This window comes from Neofelis nebulosa, chromosome X, assembly GCF_028018385.1.
Source record: "Neofelis nebulosa isolate mNeoNeb1 chromosome X, mNeoNeb1.pri, whole genome shotgun sequence".
Lineage (NCBI taxonomy): Eukaryota > Metazoa > Chordata > Mammalia > Carnivora > Felidae > Neofelis > Neofelis nebulosa.
The window spans coordinates 128,103,366-128,125,802 of NC_080800.1; the positions used below are offsets into that span (position 1 = coordinate 128,103,366).

At 37.0% G+C, this 22,437-nt stretch overlaps 1 protein-coding gene across 5 annotated transcripts in view; it reads right to left on the minus strand.

The window, feature by feature from the left end:
• The window catches only part of TMLHE (trimethyllysine hydroxylase, epsilon), a 104,620-nt gene that overhangs the window by 77,537 nt on the left and 4,646 nt on the right, over positions 1-22,437 (minus strand). For all 5 annotated transcript variants that reach the window (XM_058713481.1, XM_058713482.1, XM_058713478.1 and 2 more), the window contains one exon: positions 9,840-10,030. In XM_058713481.1, coding sequence (XP_058569464.1) covers positions 9,840-10,020 — 181 coding nt within the window. In that variant the 5' untranslated portion in view covers positions 10,021-10,030. The remainder of the gene's footprint in view (positions 1-9,839; positions 10,031-22,437) is intronic.

Sequence of the window (22,437 nt, forward strand, 5' to 3'; positions counted from 1 at the left end):
AAGGAATTTGTCACCACTAAACCAGCCCTACAAGAGATCCTAAGGGGGATCTGTGAGACAAAGTACCAGAGACATCACTACAAGCATAAAACATACAGACATCACAATGACTCTAAACCCATATCTTTCTATAATAACACTGAATGTAAATGGATTAAATGCACCAACCAAAAGACATAGGGTATCAGAATGGATAAAAAAACAAGACCCATCTATTTGCTGTCTACAAGAGACTCATTTTAGATCTGAGGACACCTTTAGATTGAGAGTGAGGGGATGGAGAACTATTTATCATGCTACTGGAAGCCAAAAGAAAGCTGGAGTAGCCATACTTATATCAGACAAACTAGACTTTAAATTAAAGGCTATAACAAGAGATGAAGAAGGGCATTATATAATAATCACAGGGTCTATCCATCAGGAAGAGCTAACAATTATAAATGTCTATGGGCCGAATACCGGAGCCCCCAAATATATAAAACAATTACTCACAAACATAAGCAACCTTATTGATAAGAATGTGGTAATTGCAGGGGACTTTAACACTCCACTTACAGAAATGGATAGATCATCTAGACACACGGTCAATAAAGAAACAAGGGCCCTGAATGATACATTGGATCAGATGGACTTGACAGATATATTTAGAACTCTGCATCCTAAAGCAACAGAATATACTTTCTTCTCGAGAGCACATGGAACATTCTCCAAGATAGATCATATACTGGGTCACAAAACAGCCCTTCATAAGTTTACAAGAATTGAAATTATACCATGCATACTTTCAGACCACAATGCTATGAAGCTTGAAATCAACCACAGGAAAAAGTCTGGAAAACCTCCAAAAGCATGGAGGTTAAAGAACACCTTACTAAAGAATGAGTGGGACAACCAGGCAATTAGAGAAGAAATTAAAAACTATATGGAAACAAACGAAAATGAAAATACAACAATCCAAACGCTTTGGGACGCAGCGAAGGCAGTCCTGAGAGGAAAATACATTGCAATCCAGGCCTATCTCAAGAAACAAGAAAAATCCCAAATACAAAATCTAACAGCACACCTAAAGGAAATAGAAGCAGAACAGCAAAGACACCCCAAACCCAGCAGAAGAAGAGAAATAATAAAGATCAGAGCAGAAATAAACAATATAGAATCTAAAAAAACTGTAGAGCAGATCAACGAAACCAAGAGTTGGTTTTTTGAAAAAATAAACAAAATTGACAAACCTCTAGCCAGGCTTCTCAAAAACAAAAGGGAGATGACCCAAATAGATAAAATCATGAATGAAAATGGGATTATTACAACCAATCCCTCAGAGATACAAACAATTATCAGGGAATACTATGAAAAATTATATGCCAACAAATTGGACAACCTGGAAGAAATGGACACATTCCTAAACACCCACACTCTTCCAAAACTCAATCAGGAGGAAATAGAAAGCTTGAACAGACCCATAACCAGCGAAGAAATTGAATCGGTTATCAAAAATCTCCCAACAAATAAGAGTCCAGGACCAGATGGCTTCCCAGGGGAGTTCTACCAGACGTTTAAAGCAGAGATAATACCGATCCTTCTCAAGCTATTCCAAGAAATAGAAAGGGAAGGAAAACTTCCAGACTCATTCTATGAAACCAGTATTACTTGATTCCTAAACCAGACAGAGACCCAGTAAAAAAAGAGAACTATAGGTCAATATCCCTGATGAATATGGATGCAAAAATTCTCAATAAGATACTAGCAAATCGAATTCAACAGCATATAAAAAGAATTATTCACCATGATCAAGTGGGATTCATTCCATTCCTGGGATGCAGGGTTGGTTCAACATTCGCAAATCAATCAATGTGATACATCATATTAATAAAAAAAAGAGAAGAACCATATGATCCTGTCAATCGAAGCAGAAAAGGCCTTTGACAAAATTCAGCACCCTTTCTTAATAAAAACCCTCGAGAAAGTCGGGATAGAAGGAACATACTTCAAGATCATAAAAGCCATTTATGAAAAGCCCACAGCTAACATCATCCTCAATGGGGAAAAACTGAGAGCTTTTTCCCTGAGATCAGGAACACGACAGGGATGCCCACTCTCTCCGCTGTTGTTTAATATAGTGTTGGAAGTTCTAGCATCAGCAATGAGACAACCAAAGGAAATCAAAGGCATCAAAATTGGCAAAGATGAAGTCAAGCTTTTGCTTTTTGCAGATGACATGATATTATCCATGGAAAATCCGATAGACTCGACCAAAAGTCTGCTAGAACCGATATATGAATTCAGCAAAGTTGCAGGATACAAAATTAATGTACAGAAATCAGTTGCATTCTTATACACTAACAATGAAGCAACAGAAAGACAAATAAAGAAACTGATCCCATTCACAATTGCACCAAGAAGCATAAAATACCTAGGAATAAATCTAACCAAAGATGTAAAAGATCTGTATGCTGAAAACTATAGAAAGCTTATGAAGGTAATTGAAGAAGATATAAAGAAATGGAAAGACATTCCCTGCTCATGGATTGGAAGAATAAATATTGTCAAAATGTCAATACTACCCAAAGCTATCTACACATTCAATGCAATCCCAATCAAAATTGCACCAGCATTCTTCTCGAAACTAGAACAAGCAATCCTAAAATTCATATGGAACCACAAAAGGCCCCGAATAGCCAAAGTAATTTTGAAGAAGAAGACCAAAGCAGGAGGCATCACAATCCCAGACTTTAGCCTCTACTACAAAGCTGTAATCATCAAGACAGCACGGTATTGGCACAAAAACAAACACATAGACCAATGGAATAGAATAGAAACCCCAGAACTAGACCCACAAACGTATGGCCAACTCATCTTTGACAAAGCAGGAAAGAACATCCAATGGAAAAAAGACAGTCTCTTTAACAAATGGTGCTGGGAGAACTGGACAGCAACATGCAGAAGGTTGAAACTAGACCACTTTCTGACACCATTCACAAAAATAAACTCAAAATGGATAAAGGACCTGAATGTGAGACAGGAAACCATCAAAACCCTAGAGGAGAAAGCAGGAAAAGACCTCTCTGACCTCAGCCGTAGCAATCTCTTACTCGACACATCCCCAAAGGCAAGAGAATTAAAAGCAAAAGTGAATTACTGGGACCTTATGAAGATAAAAAGCTTCTGCACAGCAAAGGAAACAACCAACAAAACTAAAAGGCAACCAATGGAATGGGAAAAGATATTTGCAAATGACATATCAGACAAAGGGCTAGTATCCAAAATCTATAAAGAGCTCATCAAACTCCAGACCCGAAAAACAAATAACCCAGTGAAGAAATGGGCAGAAAACATGAATAGACACTTCTCTAAAGAAGACATCCGGATGGCCAACAGGCACATGAAAAGATGCTCAACGTCGCTCCTTATCAGGGAAATACAAATCAAAACCACACTCAGATACCACCTCACGCCAGTCAGAGTGGCCAAAATGAACAAATCAGGAGAGTATAGATGCTGGAGAGGATGTGGAGAAACGGGAACCCTCTTGCACTGTTGGTGGGAATGCAAATTGGTGCAGCCGCTCTGGAAAGCAGTGTGGAGGTTCCTCAGAAAATTAAAAATAGACCTGCCCTATGACCCAGCAATAGCACTGCTAGGAATTTACCCAAGGGATACAGGAGTACTGATGCATAGGGGCACTTGTACCCCAATGTTTAGAGCAGCACTCTCAACAATAGCCAAATTATGGAAAGAGCCTAAATGTCCATCAACTGATGAATGGATAAAGAAATTGTGGTTTATATACACAATGGAATACTACGTGGCAATGAGAAAGAATGAAATATGGCCTTTTGTAGCAACGTGGATGGAACTGGAGAGTGTGATGCTAAGTGAAATAAGCCATACAGAGAAAGACAGATACCATATGTTTTCACTCTTATGTGGATCCTGAGAAACTTAACAGAAACCCATGGGGGAGGGGAAGGAAAAAAAAAAGAGGTTAGAGTGGGAGAGAGCCAAAGCATAGGAAACTGTTAAAAACTGAGAACAAACTGAGGGTTGATGGGGGGTGGAAGGGAGGGGAGGGTGGGTGATGGGTATTGAGGAGGGCACCTTTTGGGATGAGCACTGGGTGTTGTATGGAAACCAATTTGACAATAAATTTCAAATATTGAAAAAAAAAAGTGGGTTGTTTTCTTACTAAGTTTAAGAGGTCTTTATATATTCTGCATGGAAGTCTTTACTCAGATATGTGGTTTGCAAAAATTATCTCCAAGTCTGTGGCTTTTCTTTTCATTCTCTTAAAAGTGTCTGCCAGAGAAAAAATGTTTTGAATTTTGATAGAGGCCAATTTATCATTTTTCCCTTAATGGGTTATACTTTTAAAGTTGTATCTAAGAACTCTGTTTAATCAAAGGTAATACTTTGTTCTGTTTTCTTACACAACTTTTATAGTTTTGCATTTTACATTTAGACCCATAATCAACTTTGAGTTAATAGTTACACCAAGTATGAGGTAAGTGTCAGCATTTTCATTTGATTTGTTTTGTTTTGTTTGCACATGGATATCTAATTGTTCCAGCACCACTTTTTGGAAAAAAAATATTCATAGAATTGGCTTTGTATTTTTGTCAAAAATGAGTTGACCATATTTGTATGGGTCTATTTCTGGGTTTTCTCCGTCTTGTTCCACTAATCTGTGTATCTATCCTTTTGCCAACACCACACTGTCTTGATTATTATAGCTTTACAGTAAGTCCTAAAATCAGGTAGTTTGAGTCCTTTGACTTTTTCTTCAGAATTCTATTGGCCAGTCTGGTACCTTTGCCTTTCCACATACATTTTATAACCAGTTTGTTGATATCTATAAAAAAAGCTTGAGTGGGATTGCATTGAATCTATAGATCATATCGAGAATTCTCATTTTAACAATATTGAGTCTTCTAATCCATGATCATGGAATGCCTTTCCAGTGATTTCATTCTTTCATTTCTTCCATCAGTGTTCCACAGTTTCCTGAATACAGATTCTAAAATATTTAACTATTTAAACTAAGTACTTATTTTTTGGTGCTATTATAAATGGTATTGCTTTCTTAATTTCAAATTGCAGTTGTTAGTTGTTATAGGAAAACAAATGACTTTTGTATATTAACCTTGTATTATGCAACTTCATTAAACTTACTCTCATGATTTTTTTGTAGATCCTTTGGGGATTTCTACATAGATAATCATATCATTTGCAAAAAAAAAGTTTTATTTCTTCCTTTCTAATATGCATGTCTTTATTTTTCTTGCTTTATTGCACTAGTTAGGATTTCGAAAACAATGTTGAATACAAGTGGTGAGAAAAGGATATCCTTCTCTTATTCCTGATCTTAGGAGGAAAGAATTCAATCTCTTGACATGAAGTACGATGTTCGTTGTATGTTTTTCATATATGTCCTTTATTGGGTTAAGAAAGTTCCTTTCTATTACCAATTTGTTTAGCTTTTATAATAAATGGGTATTGAGTTTTGTTAAACTGTTTTTCTGAACCTAATGAGATGATCATATAGTGTTTCTTAGCCTATTCATATGGTGGATTACACTGATCTTTTTTTTTAATGTTGAAAGAGCCTTGTATTCCTGGGATGAATCCTAGCTGGCCTTGATCCTTTTTATATATCATTGGATTTGATTTGTTAATATTCTGGCATGATTTTTATATTTATGTTCATGAAATACTCATCTATAGTTTTTCTTTCTTTTACTGTCTTTGTCTAACTTTGGTATTAGGGTAATGATGACCTCAAAAAATAAGTTGTGAAATGTCCTTTATTCTTCTATTTTCTGGAGGAAAATGTATAGAATTGGTGATATTTCTTTCTGAAATGTTTGGTAGAATTCATGAGTGAAACCATCTTGGCCAGGTGTTTTCTTTTTTGAAAGTTTTTTTTATTACTATTTCTTTAAAAGATTTGGGACTATTCAAGTTATGTAATTTTTCTTAAGTTTTGGTATTTTGTGTCTGCTCAGGTCGCCATAACAAAATGCATAGACTGGTTGGCTTAAACAATGTAAGTTTATTTTCTAATGGTTCTGGAGGCTAGAAGTCCAGGATCAAGGCACCAACTGATTTGGTTCCTGGTGACAGCTTTCTTCCTGGTTTATATAGATGGCTACCTTCTTACTACATCCTCATGAGAGAAAGAAGGCTGGGGGGGTGGTGGGTAGGGAGATATCACTGGAAAATATCACTACTCTTCCTCTTTTATAAGGATAGTGCATTTGGGCCAGGGTTCTATCCTCATCATGTCATTTAATCACCTCCTTAAAGACCATCTTTCTAATACAGTAATATGGGGAGTTAGGGCTTCAACATGAATTTTGGTGGGAGGGAACAATTCAGTCCATAATAGTGTATTTGTAGGAATTGGTCCATTTCATCTGAATTATCAAATCTATGGGCATAATGTTGTTTCTGGTATTCCTCTTATTGTCCTTTTAGTATCTGTAGGATCAGTGATAAAAATTCTTGACATTGGTAATCTTTCTCTCTTCCCTTCTTTTCTTGGTTAGTCTGGCTAGAGGCTTATCTGTTTTATTGATATTTTCAAATAAACAGTTTTGGGTTTATTGATATTCTTGTTTTTTTCTCCCCATTTTCTATATCATGGATTTCTGCTCTAATTTTTACTATTTCCTTCCTTTTGTTTGCTTTAGGTTTAATTTGCTCTTCCTTATCCAATTTCCTAATGTAGAAGTATAGGTTATTGATTTTTGACCTTTATTCTTTTCTAATATATACATTTATTGCTACATATTTCCCTCCAACCACTGCTTTAGCTGCTTACCATAAATTTTGATAAGTTCTATATTCATTTTCATTTAGTTCAAAATATTTTTAACTTTGAGACTTTATACCTATATATTTTTTGGAATACAGCTTAATTTCCAAATATTAGAGACTTCTATCTTTTTGTTATTGATTTCTAGTTGATTCCATTATGATCAGAGTACATAATCTATGCTTTTAGATTCTTTCAAATTTGTTGAGCTTTTTTATGGCCCAGAATGTGGTCTGTCTTGGTGGATGTTTCATTTACATTTCAGAACAACATGTACTTTACTTTTCCTGGATGGACTCTTCTATAAATGTCAATTAGGTCAAGTTGGTTGATAGTGCCATTCAGGTTATTTATATCCTTACTGATTTTCTGGCTGCTTAATCTATCAATAACGGTGAAGAAGGAGGTTTTAACATTTCCAAGGACAATTGTGGATTTGTTTATTTCTAATTTTATATCAGTGTTTGCTTTATGTACTTTGATGGTCTCTTGTTAGGTTCTACATTTTTTAAATGGCTACATGTTCTCTTAAAGAACTGATCCCTTTATCACTATGTCATGTGCCTTTTTATCACTAATAATCTTCCTTGTTCTGTAGACTGCTTTGTCTGAAATATAGCTACTATTTGTTTGATTATCATTTGCATGGTGCTTCTTTCTCCATCCCTTAGTATCGTCCCACAGTGTGTGAATACTGTATGTTTTTGTCTCTTCTCCCTGTCTCTGTCTCTGTCTCTGTCTCTCTCTCTCTCTTTTGCATTTCAGTATGGGTAATTTCTACTGACCTATTTTTTTACATCTACTGATTATATCTTTGAATATGTCAAGTCTACTGATGAACCCATTAATGTCATCCTTCAATTCTGTTGCTATGATTTTGATTTTAAAAATTCTTTCTTATATTTTTCATCACTCTGCTGACATTATCCATCTGGTCTTTCATTTTGTCTCCCATCTCCATTATCCATTAGAGTCCTTAACATATTAGCCATTAATTTCCTGACTGATAATTTCCACACCTGTGTCACATGTGAGTCTAGTTCTCATTGTGCTTTGTCTCTTCAAATTGTTATTTGTTGCCTTTTAGCATGCTTTGTAATTTTGTTGTTGTTGAAAGGCACATGTGTTGTATAAAGCAGTAGCCGCTGAGGTAAATGGGACTTTAAGGTGAGTATTTATACCAATCTGGCCAAGAGAGGGGCTAGAGCTGATGTTTTTGTCTCTATGGGTACCAAAGGCATTGAATTCCTCTAGTGACCTTGTTTTTGTCTCTCTTCTTGGCCTTGGCCCTTCTCTTTGTGCTGTACCTCAGAAACTGCCTGTCTGTTGCAGCTCTCCCAGCTATAATCCACTGTTATTTTAACTGGGGGCTTATTATCAGGTTATAATGCATAATGTATAATGTATGGAGGAGAAGGGCACTATCTAATATTTGGATTAAGTCTCAGTCTTTGGAGTAAACAGGGGGCCTATGTCTTTGGGTATAGCCTTCACAATTGTTTTTGTCCCTTTTCAGGGTTATAGGTTGAACAGTATTCCCCCAAAAGATGTTGAACCCATAATTTCTAGCTCCTGTGAATGAGACTTTATTTGGAAATAGGGTCTTTGAAGATGATCAAGATATGATGAGGTCATATGGTACTAGGTCATCTTACACTATTGACCCTAAATCCCACAGCTGGTACCCTTATAAGGAGAGATATTTGAAGACAGAGGACACACAGGGAAGAAGCCATGTGATGACAGGCAGAGAGTGAAGTGATGTTGCCATAAGTCAAGGAACACCAGGGATTGTCAGCAACTACCAGAATGTTGAGGAGGCAAGAAAGAGTTCTTTCTTAGAGTCTTTGGAGGGAATATATCCCTACCTGCCTTGGTTTCAGGCTTCTATCTTCTAGAACTGTGAAAAAATAAATGTCTCTTTTTGTTGTTTAACTTTTTAAAAAAGTTATTTATTTTGAGACAGAGAAAGCACGAGTGGGGAGGAGCAAAGAGAGAGGAGAGACAGAGAATCCCAAGTAGTCTCTGCACTCTCAGTACAGAGCCTGGCAAGGGGCTCAAACTCATGAACTGTGAGATCATGACCTTAGCCAAAGTCAAATGTTCAACTGACAGAGCCACCCAGGCTCCCCAGATTTCTGTTGTTTTAAGCCAACTAGTTTATGGTAATTTGTTATAGCAGTGTTAGGAAACTAATAGACAGGGTAAAGCTTTTTTCCCCTCTGCCACCTAAAACCTTACCTGGCTGTAGCATTCCCAGTCTATGCCTTTGAAACCCTCTTCCCTATATACTGAGGCTTTCTTTTATTTTATTTTTCCCATTATATGAGAGAGAGAGACAGAGCGGGACTGGAGTAGAGCAATGTTCCCTTCTCTTTTGCTAGGATGAGATTATACTGTTGCTGTATATTATTCTTGTCTTTCTTGCAACCTGTAGGATAATCTTGGAAATAAATGGCTAGAGGCCCTTACAACTGCACAGAAAGTATTTTCAGTCCACATGAGAAGTATCTGATATTGAACAACAATGTGAATATAGTTAACACTTGAACTGTACACTCAAACATGGGTAAGATGTTACATTTCATTTCTGTGGGATACATCCAGTGGAATGCCACTTGGTGATCAAAAAGAATGAAATCTTGCCATTTGCAACGATGTGGATGGAGCTAGAGTGTACATTATTCTAAGCAAAATAAGTCAGAGAAAGGCGAATACCATATGATTTCACTCATGTGCAATTTAAGAAATAAAACAAACAAGCAAAGGGAAAAAAAAATAGAGTCAACCCAAGAAACAGACTTTACTATAGGGAACAAACTGATGGTTCCCAGAGGGGAGGTGGATGGGGAGATGGGTTGAACAGGTGATGGGCATTAAGGAGTGTGCTTGTTGTCATGTGCACCAGGTGTTGTATGGAAGTGTTGAATCAATTCTACACCTGAAACTAATATTACACTATATGTTAACTGACTGGAATGAAAATAAAACTTAAAAAAAATGAAGTATCTGTCTCCATATATCTTACCAAAATGATCTTCGTGTTGCTGCCAAGCACAGTTCAGAGACTTGGAGGCCGTATGGTGCCAACGGATGGCTAATGGAAACAAGCTTTTGAAGTTGGGCTGTTGGAAGGCTGAGCATGTGACTCCTCTGCTCAGCAGGTTCTGGAGCCTGCCGTGTAGATGGGACAGCCTGCAGCACCACATCTTAGAAAATCTGACAGTGAGAAGAGAGAGTTAGTAACAGTATTAAATAACCTTTATGAAGCTGTAGGAATAACACTACAGATGTAACTATATGAAAGAATAGATTTAATTATCTCAATTCAGGATTAAACAAAGGAAAAATTCTGAAAAGCTAAGCATAAGTGGTCTATAACCATTACTTCCATTTTCTCACTACATAGTCTTTTTGTATGTCTTGTAATCTTGCTTCTAACATACTATTTAACTGAAATGGTTCTTTAAAAATTCACTAATTAAACAAATTTTTTAAATGTTTATTTATTTTTGAGAGAGAGAGACATAGTGCAAACGAGGGAAGGGCAGAGAGGAGACACAGAATCTGAAGCAGGCTTCAGGCTCTTAGCTGCCAGCACAGAGCCTGATGTGGGGCTCGAAATCACAAGCCGCAAAATCATGACCTGAGCTGAAGTCTGACACTTAACCGACTGAGCCACCCAGGCACTCCCGAAATTCAGTAATGTTAACGTTACCACCACATAGAAGAATTGCTTTACAGGTCTAACCCTTTTGGCCCTCTCCACTTGTGACACTATTTATTGATCACTCTCACCTGACTTCTTGAAACTTTTTTTTCCCACTGATTATGCATGATTGTGGGCAAATTACTTAAACTCTCAGTCACTCTGGTTTCCTGTTTTGTAAAATGAGGATAATAATAATAATACTTATTTAATTTGTCTAACATAAAGACTAAAGTACTTAGAATTGTGTCTGTCCCATATTATTATTGTCATTATCATTTTTATAATGATTATTGTTAGGGATAAAATATATCTGTTGGTAAAACTACCTTGACAAACCTGCTTAGAGTTGGTGACTCCCTGAGTGTCATGGTTTCAGAAAGATTAATAAAAAAACTTCATTTGCATAATACCTTTAAAAGAATTAATTTGTTCTGTGAGAAAAGAGGGAGAAAGCCATCCAACTACAGAGAAGCTGTATGGTGCTTGATGTGAACCTTTTCAATAACCCCTTAAGGTCACTAAACCCATAGAATGATTGCTTTCAGTGGTATGTGCGTGTGTGTGTGTGTGTGTGTGTGTGTGTGGTATAAGCTGAGGAAGGAACTGAATGTCACGTTGATGTGGGACGACATCAATGATAAACACAAAGGCCATAGCTAGAGATGTAACTGCATATTCTGATGACTTGGGGTGATGACTTGGGCATATTCTGATGACAGGCTAGGAAATGAGGAACTAACGTCAAATTTATTGATATTTTACGGGTGTAAGCAAGGAGCAGAGCATGGCAAGGCCTCTGCTGGTGTCTTGGTTACATTTATGTTCTCTACTGTCTCTTGTTTCTCAACCTCCTACCTACAGAGGCTGGCAAATTATAGTTCCATGCCTAGTTTTATATGTCTCACAAGCTAAGAATGGATTTTATATTTTTAAAGGATTGTAGGGGTTCCTGGGTGGCTCAGTAACTTGAGCATCTGACTCTTGACTTCAGGTCAAGTCATGATAACAGGATCATGAAATCAAGCCCCATGTCAGGCCCCATGCTGACTGTGGGGCCTGGTTAAGATTCTCTCTCTCCCCCTCCACCCCTCTCCCTTGCTCATGCTCACTCCCTCTCTCTCAAAAATAAATAAAAAATAAAAGGTTGTAAACAAGAACAAAAAATAATATGAGGCCAAGACCATATGTGGCCTGTAAAGTCTACAATATTTGCTATTTGGTCCTTCAAAGTACAATTTTTCCAACCCCTGGTTTAGTGCTCAGTTCTTTTTTTTAAGTTTATTTATTTTGACAGCAAGAGAGATGTGGTTGGTGGTGGGGGGAGCAGAGAGAGAGGGAGAGAGGGAATCTCAAGCAAGCTCTACATTATCAGCATAGAACCCGATACGGGGCTTGATCTCACGAACCGTGAGATCATGACCTGCTGAAACCAAGAGTTGGATTCTTAACACACTGAGCCACCCCCAGTTGACACTAATTCTTAATTGAATACTCTTCTCCCTTTACATTGGATTGCTCCCCCAGAAAACCACTCTTAAGCAAGTATATGTATTCCTTTCTTCATTATTTCACTCAACAAATATTACTGAGCATGTGTATAACAGGTTCTCTCTCTCTCTCTCTCTCTCTCTCTCTATATATATATATATATATATATATATATATATATATTCACATTTTTTAAAATGTTTATTTATTTTTAAGAGAGAGAGAGCATGAGCGGGGAAGGGGCAGAGAGAGAGGGAGACACAGAATCCGAAGCAGGCTTCAGGCTTCTAGCTGTCAGCACAGAGCCCAATGCAGGGCGTGAAGTCACAAACTGTGAGATCATGACCTGAGGTGAAGTCAGACGCTTGACTGACCCACTCAGGCACCCCTAGCAGGTACTTTCTTAAGTACTGGGAAGAGAAACATAAATAAGTCAGCAATCTCGGCCACCATTCAAGAAGCTCACAATCTAGTGGGGAAGAAAGACAAACATAGGGTGATAACTACTGCTACTTATGACATTTTTAAACACAGAATACAGTGAAAAACTGCAAAAGAGAAAGCAGTTAACTATGCCTGGTAAAACCAGGAGGACTCCACGTGATCTATATTATTTGAAGAAGTGTTTCATTGTTTTGTATTTACTTACAAAATAAAATTTGCTCACATGTAAAAAGAAAAAAAAGTCTAAACAACCCATAAATATAGAAGAAAATAAAAAGCGAAACCTCCTGTCTTCAATATTTGTCATTCCCATTCGTCAACAATCAACAATCAACAGTCTGGAGAACCAAATTCCAGATCACACGCATGTGAAGTCTCCACACCTTCTATTCTCACATACAAAAATACATTTTGCATTTTATAGTTTTCAGATCACTTCGGTAAATACTTAAGAGTGCAATTCATGGGGGGTGCCTGGGTGGCTCAATTGGTTAAGCATCCGACTCTTGGTTTTGGCTCAAGTCATGATCTCACGGTTCCATGGTGCTGAGCCCCACTTCAGGCTTTGCGCTGGCAGCACAGAGTTGACTTGGGATTATCTCTTTCCCTCTATCTCTGCCCCTCCCACTTGTTCATGCTGTCTCTCTCTCTCTCTCTCTCTCTCAAAAATTAATTAAAGAAATAAATAAAAAAGTGACAATACCAAGTTATAACAAGGATGTGGAGGAACAGGAGTTCTGATTCATTGCTGGTGGAATGCAAAACAGTCTAGCTACTTTGGATGACAGTTTCAGTTTCTTATAATGTCAAATATAGATTTAGCATGTGACCCATCAATAGCACTCTTTTTTTAAAAAAGAGTTTATTTTTGAGAGAGAGGGTATGAGCAGGGGAGGGACAAAGAGAGAGGGTGACAGAGGATCCGAAGAAGGCTCTGCGCTGACAGCAGAGAACCCAATGCAGGGTTCAAACTCATGAACTGTGAGATCATGACCTGAGCTAAAATTGGACGCTCAACCAACTGAACCACCCAGGTGCACCGTCAGTTTTTTAAATTTAGCTATTCTAATGGTTGTGCATGACACCTCATTATTTTAATTTGCATTTCCCTAATTATATATGATGTTGTGCATCTTTTCATAGTCTTAATTGCTATTTGTATATCTTCTTTGGCCAAGTATCTGTTCAGATCTTTTGCCCACTGAACATTTTTTAAATTAAGATTTTATTTCTTTAGAGAAGTCTTAGGTTCACAGCAAAATTGAGGGAAAGATACAGAGATTTCCCCAGACATGCATAGGCTGCACCCTTATTATCAACATCCCCAACAGAGTGGTACATTTGTTATAACTGATGAACCTATAATTGACACATCTGTATCACCCAAAGTCAATAGTTTACATTAGGGTTCACTCTTGGTGGTCTACATTTTATGGGTTTGCACATGTATAATGACATGTACCATCATTATAGGATCATACAGATTAATTTCACTTTTTGACTGCCATAAAAATCCTCCTTGCCATGGATTTAATATGCAATGTTCCATTTTTCAGTTCATTTAAATATTTTCTAATTTACATTGTGATTTTTAAAATTTGACCAACAGGTTATTTAGAAGTATACTACATATTTTAGGGAGATTTTCTAGTTTTTTTTTAATGTTTATTTATTTTGAGGAAGAGAGAGAGACAGAGTGCGAGACAGGGAGGGGCAGAGAGAGAGGGAGACAGAATCTGAAGAGGGCTCCAGGCTCTGAGCTGTCAGCACAGAGCCTGATGTGGGGCTCGAACCCATGAACTGCGAGATCATGACCTGAGCTGAAGTTGGACAGTTAACCGACTGAGCCACCCAGGCACCCCTCTAGATTTTTCATTATTATATTCTAACTTCATTTCACTCTGAAGTGAACAAAAGCAAGCAAGCAAACAAACAGCTAGTATAAATGACTGTAATTGTTTCAAGTTTTTGAGACTTACTTTATGGCCCAGGATTACCATCTATTTTTCTGTGTGCATGAAAAGGACATTACAAAATCTCTCCATGTCTAGTAAATATTCCCACCTTAAAGCCAACTTTGAGCATCTCTTCACTAACTGACTTTAGAGCCTGAGATTTCCACATTAATTCAATCTTTGGATTTAGGCAACACAGGGATCCTGTTACCATGTGTTCTGGGTACTGGTACTTTTATAGATGTAGTGTGTCAGATTGGTTCAGATCCTCAGTAGGATTGACATTTGATGACGAAACCAAGATACATCCCAGGTAGGTCTGCTTGTTGAGGGTGGCTTCAGTAAACTGCCACTGAACAGGATCCCAGGTGGCTATGGAAAGACCCCTAATGAGGGGAGCTCTGAAAATGGGGTAGCTATACTCTTTCCTAGAAAAAAAAACCTTCAACTTTGTCTGTTATTAATATATCTCCATCTGTTGTCTTTTGGATGGTGTTGGCATTGTATATTTCTTCCACCCTTTAACTTTCAATTTTCCTGTATTTGTACATTTAACTCGTGTCTCTTATAAATAGCACATAGTTATATTTTGTTTTTTTAAACAGTTTAATATTCTTTGTTGTTTAATTAATGTGTTCAGTTCATTTACATTTAACACAATTATTGATATATTTGAACTTAACTCTAGTATATCAATATTTTCTTTCTATTTCTCTTGCCTGTTTTGTTACCTTTTCTCTGTTGTTTTCTTTTATACTTATTAGGTAATTTGTATTATTCAATTTCCTCCTTTGTTTACTTGTTTATTATACATTCTTTTACTGGTTTTTAAAAAGGAGTTATTCTAGGACTTACAACATGTATCTTTGACTTATTAAATTATAATGCAGATTAGAGAATTTATATTCACTCCATTTGTATTCCTTCCTCAACTACTGTTGTGTATTTTAATTAACACATATATATCCCACATAACATGACATTACTATTTTTGTTTTATACAACCAAGGGGCATTCAAACCTACTCACATATTTAACCTCTCCATCACACTTCATTCCATCTTATAGCTCCCAGCTTTTATTTGGGATCATTTTACTTCTGCTTGAAGATCATTAATATTACCTTTGCAGTTGGTGGCAGATTCCCTAAGTTTTGAACCATCTAAAAACAGCTTTTACTTCCATTTTTTAAAAGTTTATTTATTTATTTATTTTGAAAGAGAGAGAGAGCATTAGAAGGGGAGGGGCAGAGAAAGAGGGAGAGAGACAATCCCAAGCAGGCTCCACACTGCCAGCACAGAGCCTGACACAGGGCTTGATCCCACGAACCCTGAGATCATGACCCGAGCCAAGATCAAGAGTCAGATGCTTAACTGACTGAGCCACCCAGGCACCCCTACTTCCATTTTTGAAGGCTATTTTCACTGGATATAGAAATTTGGATTGGCAGTTACTTCCTCCAGCATTTTGAAGATGTCATTCCATTATCTTCATGTTGTTTCTGTCAAGAAGTCAAAGCCAATCTAACTGCTGCTCCGTATTAGGTATTACATCTTTTTTCTCCAACTACTTTTACGTTTTTATCTTTTTCTTCATTTTTAGCAGTTTTTACAAAAACACCTAGATAAGGTTTTCTTTGTATTTATTCTTCTTTGAGTCACAGCACTTTTTGAATCCTTGACTTGATGTTTGTGATAGACAGAATTCTAAAGTGACTTCCAGTGATCCTTGCCAAATTATAATCCCTTCCCCTAGAGTATGAATATGATGGGATTTCACTTGAGTGATTAAGCAATGTATAATGCACAGATGACTTTTAGAAACATCCTTGGTTGGACTGTCCTTATCCAGCCATCCCTTAAAAGGGACAGGGATCTTTCTGGTGAGAGATGTGAAACCAGAGAGGGATTTGCTGTCAAGGAGATTCTCCATTGGCTTTGAAGATGGAGGGGACCACAGGGAAAGTCATGCAGGCAGTCTCAAGGAGAGGAGAGTGAGTAACAGATGGCATGCAAGAAGGAAACAGCAACCTCAGTCCTACAGCCATGTGGAACTGAATTCAGCCAACAATCTGAATGAAGCTGAATGTGCATTCTTAGCCAGAGCCTTCAGAAAGGAATGCAGGCTGGCCAATACCCTCATTTTAGCCTTTAACATACTGGCCAGTAATGACAAACCTGGTATCCTGATCTATAGAACTGTGAACTAATAAGTGGGTGTTAGTTTAATCTATTAAGTGTCTGGTAAGTTGGTATGCAGCAATAGCAAAATAATACAATGCTTTTGTTACTTTTAGAAAACTCTTAGTTACCATCTCTTCATGCTTCTGTACCATTCTCTCTCTCCTCTCCCTCTAGGGCTCCTATTACAAATATATCAGACCTTTACATGTACTAGGTGCCAGGCATTGTTACAAGTGCTGGAAATATATCAGTAAACACAACGAATATTCCTGTCCTCAGGCCTCATGAAGCACCTTTTAATGGCCTCCGGATATCTACTGTACCTAAACTAGCTCCTCCCACAGTGTTCTTCCTCACAGTCAATTCCAGTAACATCCAATCAGTTCTATAACTGGTTCAATCTGAAATCTGTGCTTCAAACTGATACCTCCTCTTTAAAATTTCTCCCGTATGGGGGTGCCTGGGTGGCTCAGTTGGTTGGGCGTCTGACTTCAGCTCAGGTCATGGTCTCACAGCTTGTGAGTTTGAGCCCCGCATCAGGCTCTGTGCTGGCAGCTTGGAGCCTGGAGCCTGGTTCGGATTCTATGTCTCCTTCTCTCTCTGCTCCTCCCCCACTTGTGCTGTGTGTGTGTGTGTCTCTCTCAAAAATGAATTGACATTTTGAAAAATTTTGAAAAAATAAAATTTCTCCCTTATGGGCAATTATCAAATCATAACTTTTACTCTCTAAGAAATTCCCTAACCTGACCCACTGCATTATAGCTTTACTTGCCACCATCCCAGTCAAAGCCCACTGTTATTTCTCTCCCAAAGACTGTATGTAATAGTCTTCTAATTGATCTCTCCATATACACATTTGGCCTCCCTTCAAACCATTTTGCACACTATAGGAAGAGTCAACTAAAATAGACTTGTTGGTATGTAATTCTCTCTGAATGGATCCCTAAGGCCTTCAGGGTGAAGTCCATCCAAATTTGTTATCATGTTACATAATGCCTTCTTTTACCTGGTCCTGAGTTACCTTTCAGCCTCACTTCCTCCTTGTACTTCATTGCTTATTGTTTGCCGGACTCACTATACTCTTTCCTGATTCTAAGAAATTCATGTTCATGCCCTTTGTTCTCTCAAACAGAGTAGGAAACCCTGCCTTTTATTCATATTTCAAGAATCAGTGGAGATACCATTTCATTTAAGAATTCTTCCCTAAATTCCCAGAATGAAGCTTTCTTTTGTTCTCTCTTAATATTCTGTTTATGTCTCTATATTCCTTCTTTATACATTTTGATGAAACTATGTTTTTATGTCTCTCTTCCTAGTAATATTTGGATGCTCCTCAACAGGAAGATGTATGTCTCATTAATTTTTGTACTCTAACATCTAGCATGGTTCCTAGTGCTTTGTAAAACTCCATAAATGTTTGTGGGAATTCAATCGAATTACTTTTCTCCCAACTTCCTATTTTCTTTAAATCTGGTAAGATGTCTGTTGTAACTCTTCACTTTAGTCAGTAATGAAAATAGTCAGGTCAAACCAAAGGTAGGCTTTGCAGGAGGCCAACAGAAACTCTTCCTTTGCCTATGGTCTCTTAATCAGTTCCCTTTGAGTATGTAAATTTAATTAATTAATACATAATTATATTAATTATAAAACCCATCAAAATATAGATTTATAATTCTTGTTCATGAAGGTTTCATGAAAGAGTTGTTAAAATCTTAATGAAATTTCATTCATTAATTCACTTAATGCACATTATGTCTGCCGAATTTCCATAAACTACCCCCAATAAGCTTTTTTTTTTTTAAATTACATTTGTGTGGAATGTCTTTGTTGATAACTTTGTAATTTTCTAAGTACACACTTACTTGAAAGCCTGTTCTAGAATCCAACCCAGGAGATACTTAGTTCACTGATTACTAGATTGAAAATTCTTCCTTCTTTGTCTTTGTTAGAAGTGGTAATATATTTACATAAATCCAGTCTTAAAGCACTTCTCCTATTCTCCATAATTCCTCTGATCATTGAGAGTAGTGTAATGATATCATCTGACTTATAGCTTTCCCATGCCAGGACACATGCACATTGTTCTTGTTCTTTTTGCAAATATGTATTTCTACCAACCTGAGGTGATTTTGGGGCCTTATGTTTCCAAATACTGATGCTTTAAGCACATACCACCTGTTATATTCATCCTTCTTTTCATATTATTCTTTTAAAAAGGGAACTATGAGCTCATTGTAAAACTTCCTATGTAGCCCCATGGTTTCCCTCATTTCTCCTTTAATAGAATAATTTGCTGTTTCATAGTCAAAATTATGTTTTTGAGAGCTTCCCAATCTTTAGAGTCTAAAACCATCTTAATGTAAATTAAGGTCCAACAAGTATCAATCACAATAACAGAAACTTTTGGAGAACAGCCATAGCTAGAAATTCTAGTCAGAGTAGGCAATTACATAATAGGTCAATTTGAATCTTTTCATGGTTATTACTAAGGAAGAAGCATTACCTCCTGAAAGGCTTAAAGCCAAGAATCCATTTAGCTCCCATCAATTTTTCCTTCCAATGTCTCTCAGATTTGTCCTCCTTTTTCCATTCCTATAGAAGCCTTCATCACCTCATGCCTGGACTACTGCCATAGGCTAGATGGTTTCTTTCCCTCTAGTCCATCCACATTCCAATCCATTTTCCATACTATTGCCAGATTAATCTTCTTAAAACACTTTCATCATGTCACTCTCCAGCCTGAGATCTAGCTCAAATGTCACCTTCTTTGTAAAATCTTCCTAACTGCCCTAGGAAGAGGTAATAGCTGCCTAGTCAATGTTTTCATAGTTCTTTGTGCATACCCTTATTAGTGCAATTACAACATGTATAATAATCACCTGCTTAAATTATTATTTTTCTCTCCCCTTTTGCTAAGAGCTCCTTGAGGGAAGGCAAAAGGATTGAGTCATCTCTTTACAATGGCACTCAAGGTTTTACATAATTGGCCCCATCTTGCCCCACCACCTCAGGGGCTTTACCTATGTTTCTTCTGACTATCATGTTCTCCCTCTTATTCTTTCTACTCATTCTTCAGGTCTCAGATTAAATATCAATTCACTGAAGAAAACGTCCCTAACACTGTTAACTAATTAATTAATCAACTCATTTAAAAAATATTTATTGGACGCCAACTTTGTACCAGGCACTATTTTAGGCGCTTGGGATATATAAGTGAACAAAAAAGACAAACACTCCTCCTTTCATGGAGTGTATCTTCCAGTGGGAGGTGGGAGATGATTAAAGATAAACACAATACATAAGTAAACTATATAACACATTATAAGATGATAAGAGCTATGAAAAAAATCCAGCATGAAAAAGGGGTAGGCTGGAGGTAGTAGGAGGTTTAAATATGATGGTAAGGCTAAACCTCATTGAGAAAGATGACATTTGAACAAAGAGGAAGTTAGTCATGAAGATATCCAGTGTAAAGTAAGTTAGTGCAAAGGTTCTAAGCTGGGATTATATCAGATCTACTTTTATCCTCCTTTTAAAGATACTTTCTATTGATTTCCTTCATGAGTCATAATAAAATTTGCTAGTATCTTCTTTTTTCTCTCCCCTCCTTCTGACCCAGCCTCTAATTTAAACCTGTATTTTCTTACTCCTGATTAGTATCTATGTCCTCTTTCTACACACATTTTTTGTTACTTGTGTAATATCTATATTTCAGAGTATAAAATATTTGCCTCTATTCTGTCATTTCATCTTCCTTACTTATTCTTAGCTTTACAAGTAAACATAGTTACAGCTCACCATTAAACATACATCAAATGTCTCCTATGATTTCTAGGTTATCTGAAGCTTTTGTATTTCCATTAAATACCTTAGTAAAGCATCATGGAACTAATATTTCCTGAGTCTTGCACATTCATTATAGCTTGCATTTATGACTTAAAGTTAACTTAGTTGGATAGAAAAACCTTTGGCTCTCATCTTCCTGTTGTTTAGCTATCGCATTTGTAACAAGTAGTTTTCTAACATCACAACATTTGTAGATTTCTCCGAGGTTTCTTCTGGAGCTCTTTCCCTGGAAGAACTCTAAGACTACATTTAAATACATATAGATATTTATTATAGTTACTATATGTAATAAATATTTATTACATGTTAATCAAATGCAGACTTTTATACATTTATTATATATAACCTTTTAATATACATTATATACATATAATTATATATAATATATAAAACATATTTATTCTATTTATATATGAAATTCATTTATGTTTACATATATATAAAACCCATTATATATACATATACATATATATATATATATATATATATATATATGTGTGTGTGTGTGTGTGTGTGTAGTTAGTATATACACATATAGTAACCTTTTGGTGTGTATTCAGGAATCTGGTGTTTACGGGTGAGCAGACCCTTTGTGGAAGAAGTGCAACACTGGCCTGCTGCAGTGACCAGTTCTGTCCAGAGTCTTTCAGAACATGGAGATTCCTTGAGGAGCTAGGTGAGGCCACCACAGTGCACTCTGGGCTGCATTTCTTCCACTTTTCCACTTCTACTTTTGGTCTTTTTTATAGGCATTTGAACCCACATCCTAATTAAGGCTCATCTACAGCCTAGACTAAGACGGAAAAGTTTCTTTGATGTATCACTATTCTGTTGGTGGAGTTTTTGCTAAACTGTGTGTAGATCTTTGAGGTTCTCCATTCCAATTCTATGACTTGTAAGGACCCAAGGCCTTCTCCTGCAAGCATTGACACTCAAGCCAAGGTAGAGTACCTGACTAGACATTTTTGTGAAGACATCCAGATGGTCAACACACATGAAATGATGCTCAACATCACTCACCATCAGGGACATGCAAATAGAAGCCACAATGCGATATCACCTTACACCTGTCAGAATGGCTAAAATCCAAAAGACAAGAAATAATAAGTGTTGGTGAGGATGCGTGTTGGTGGGAATGCAAATTGGTACAGCTGTGGAAAACAATATGGAGGTTCCTCAAAAAATTAAAAATAGAACTAAACTATGGCCCAATAATTCCACTATTGGGTATTTACCCAAAGAAAACTAAAACACTAATTTGAAAAGATATATGTACCCCTATTTTGTTGCAGCATTATTTATAATAGCCAAAATAAGGAAGCAACTTAAGTGTCCACTGAGAGACAAATGGATAAGGAAGACGTGGTGTGTGTGTGTGTGTGTGTGTGTGTGTGTGTGTGTGTAACAGAATATTGTGCAGCCACAAAAAAGATAAAACTTTGCCATTTGGACAAGATGAGTGGACCTAGAAGGCATTATCCTAAGTGAAATAAATCAGACAGAGAAAGACAAATACCATGTGATTTCACTCATATGTGGAATTTAAAAAGCAAAACAAATGAATAAACAAACAAACAAAAAGCAGAATCAGACCTATAAAAACTGAGGACAAATTGATGGCTGCCAAAGGGGAGGGGAGTGGGGGGATGGGCAAAATGGGTGAAGGGGAGTGAGAGATACAGGCTTGCAGTGATGGAGTGAAGATAAATCTTCCAAGATAAATCATGGGAATAAAGGGAACAGCACAGAGAATATAGTCAATGGTATTGTAATAGTGTTTTATGATGACAGATGGTAGCTCCATAATGTATGGAGATGTTGAATCACTATGTTGTATACCTGAAACTAATGTAACACTGAGTGTCAAGTCCACTCAAATTAAAAGAAATTTAAAAGTCACTCAAGCCCTAGGCTTTTGCTTCTGGTTAGGTTGAAGAAAGTTACAAAAGATTGTTTCACCAGCCCTAAAAGTGAGAATCAGCCAGATAAGCTACAAGA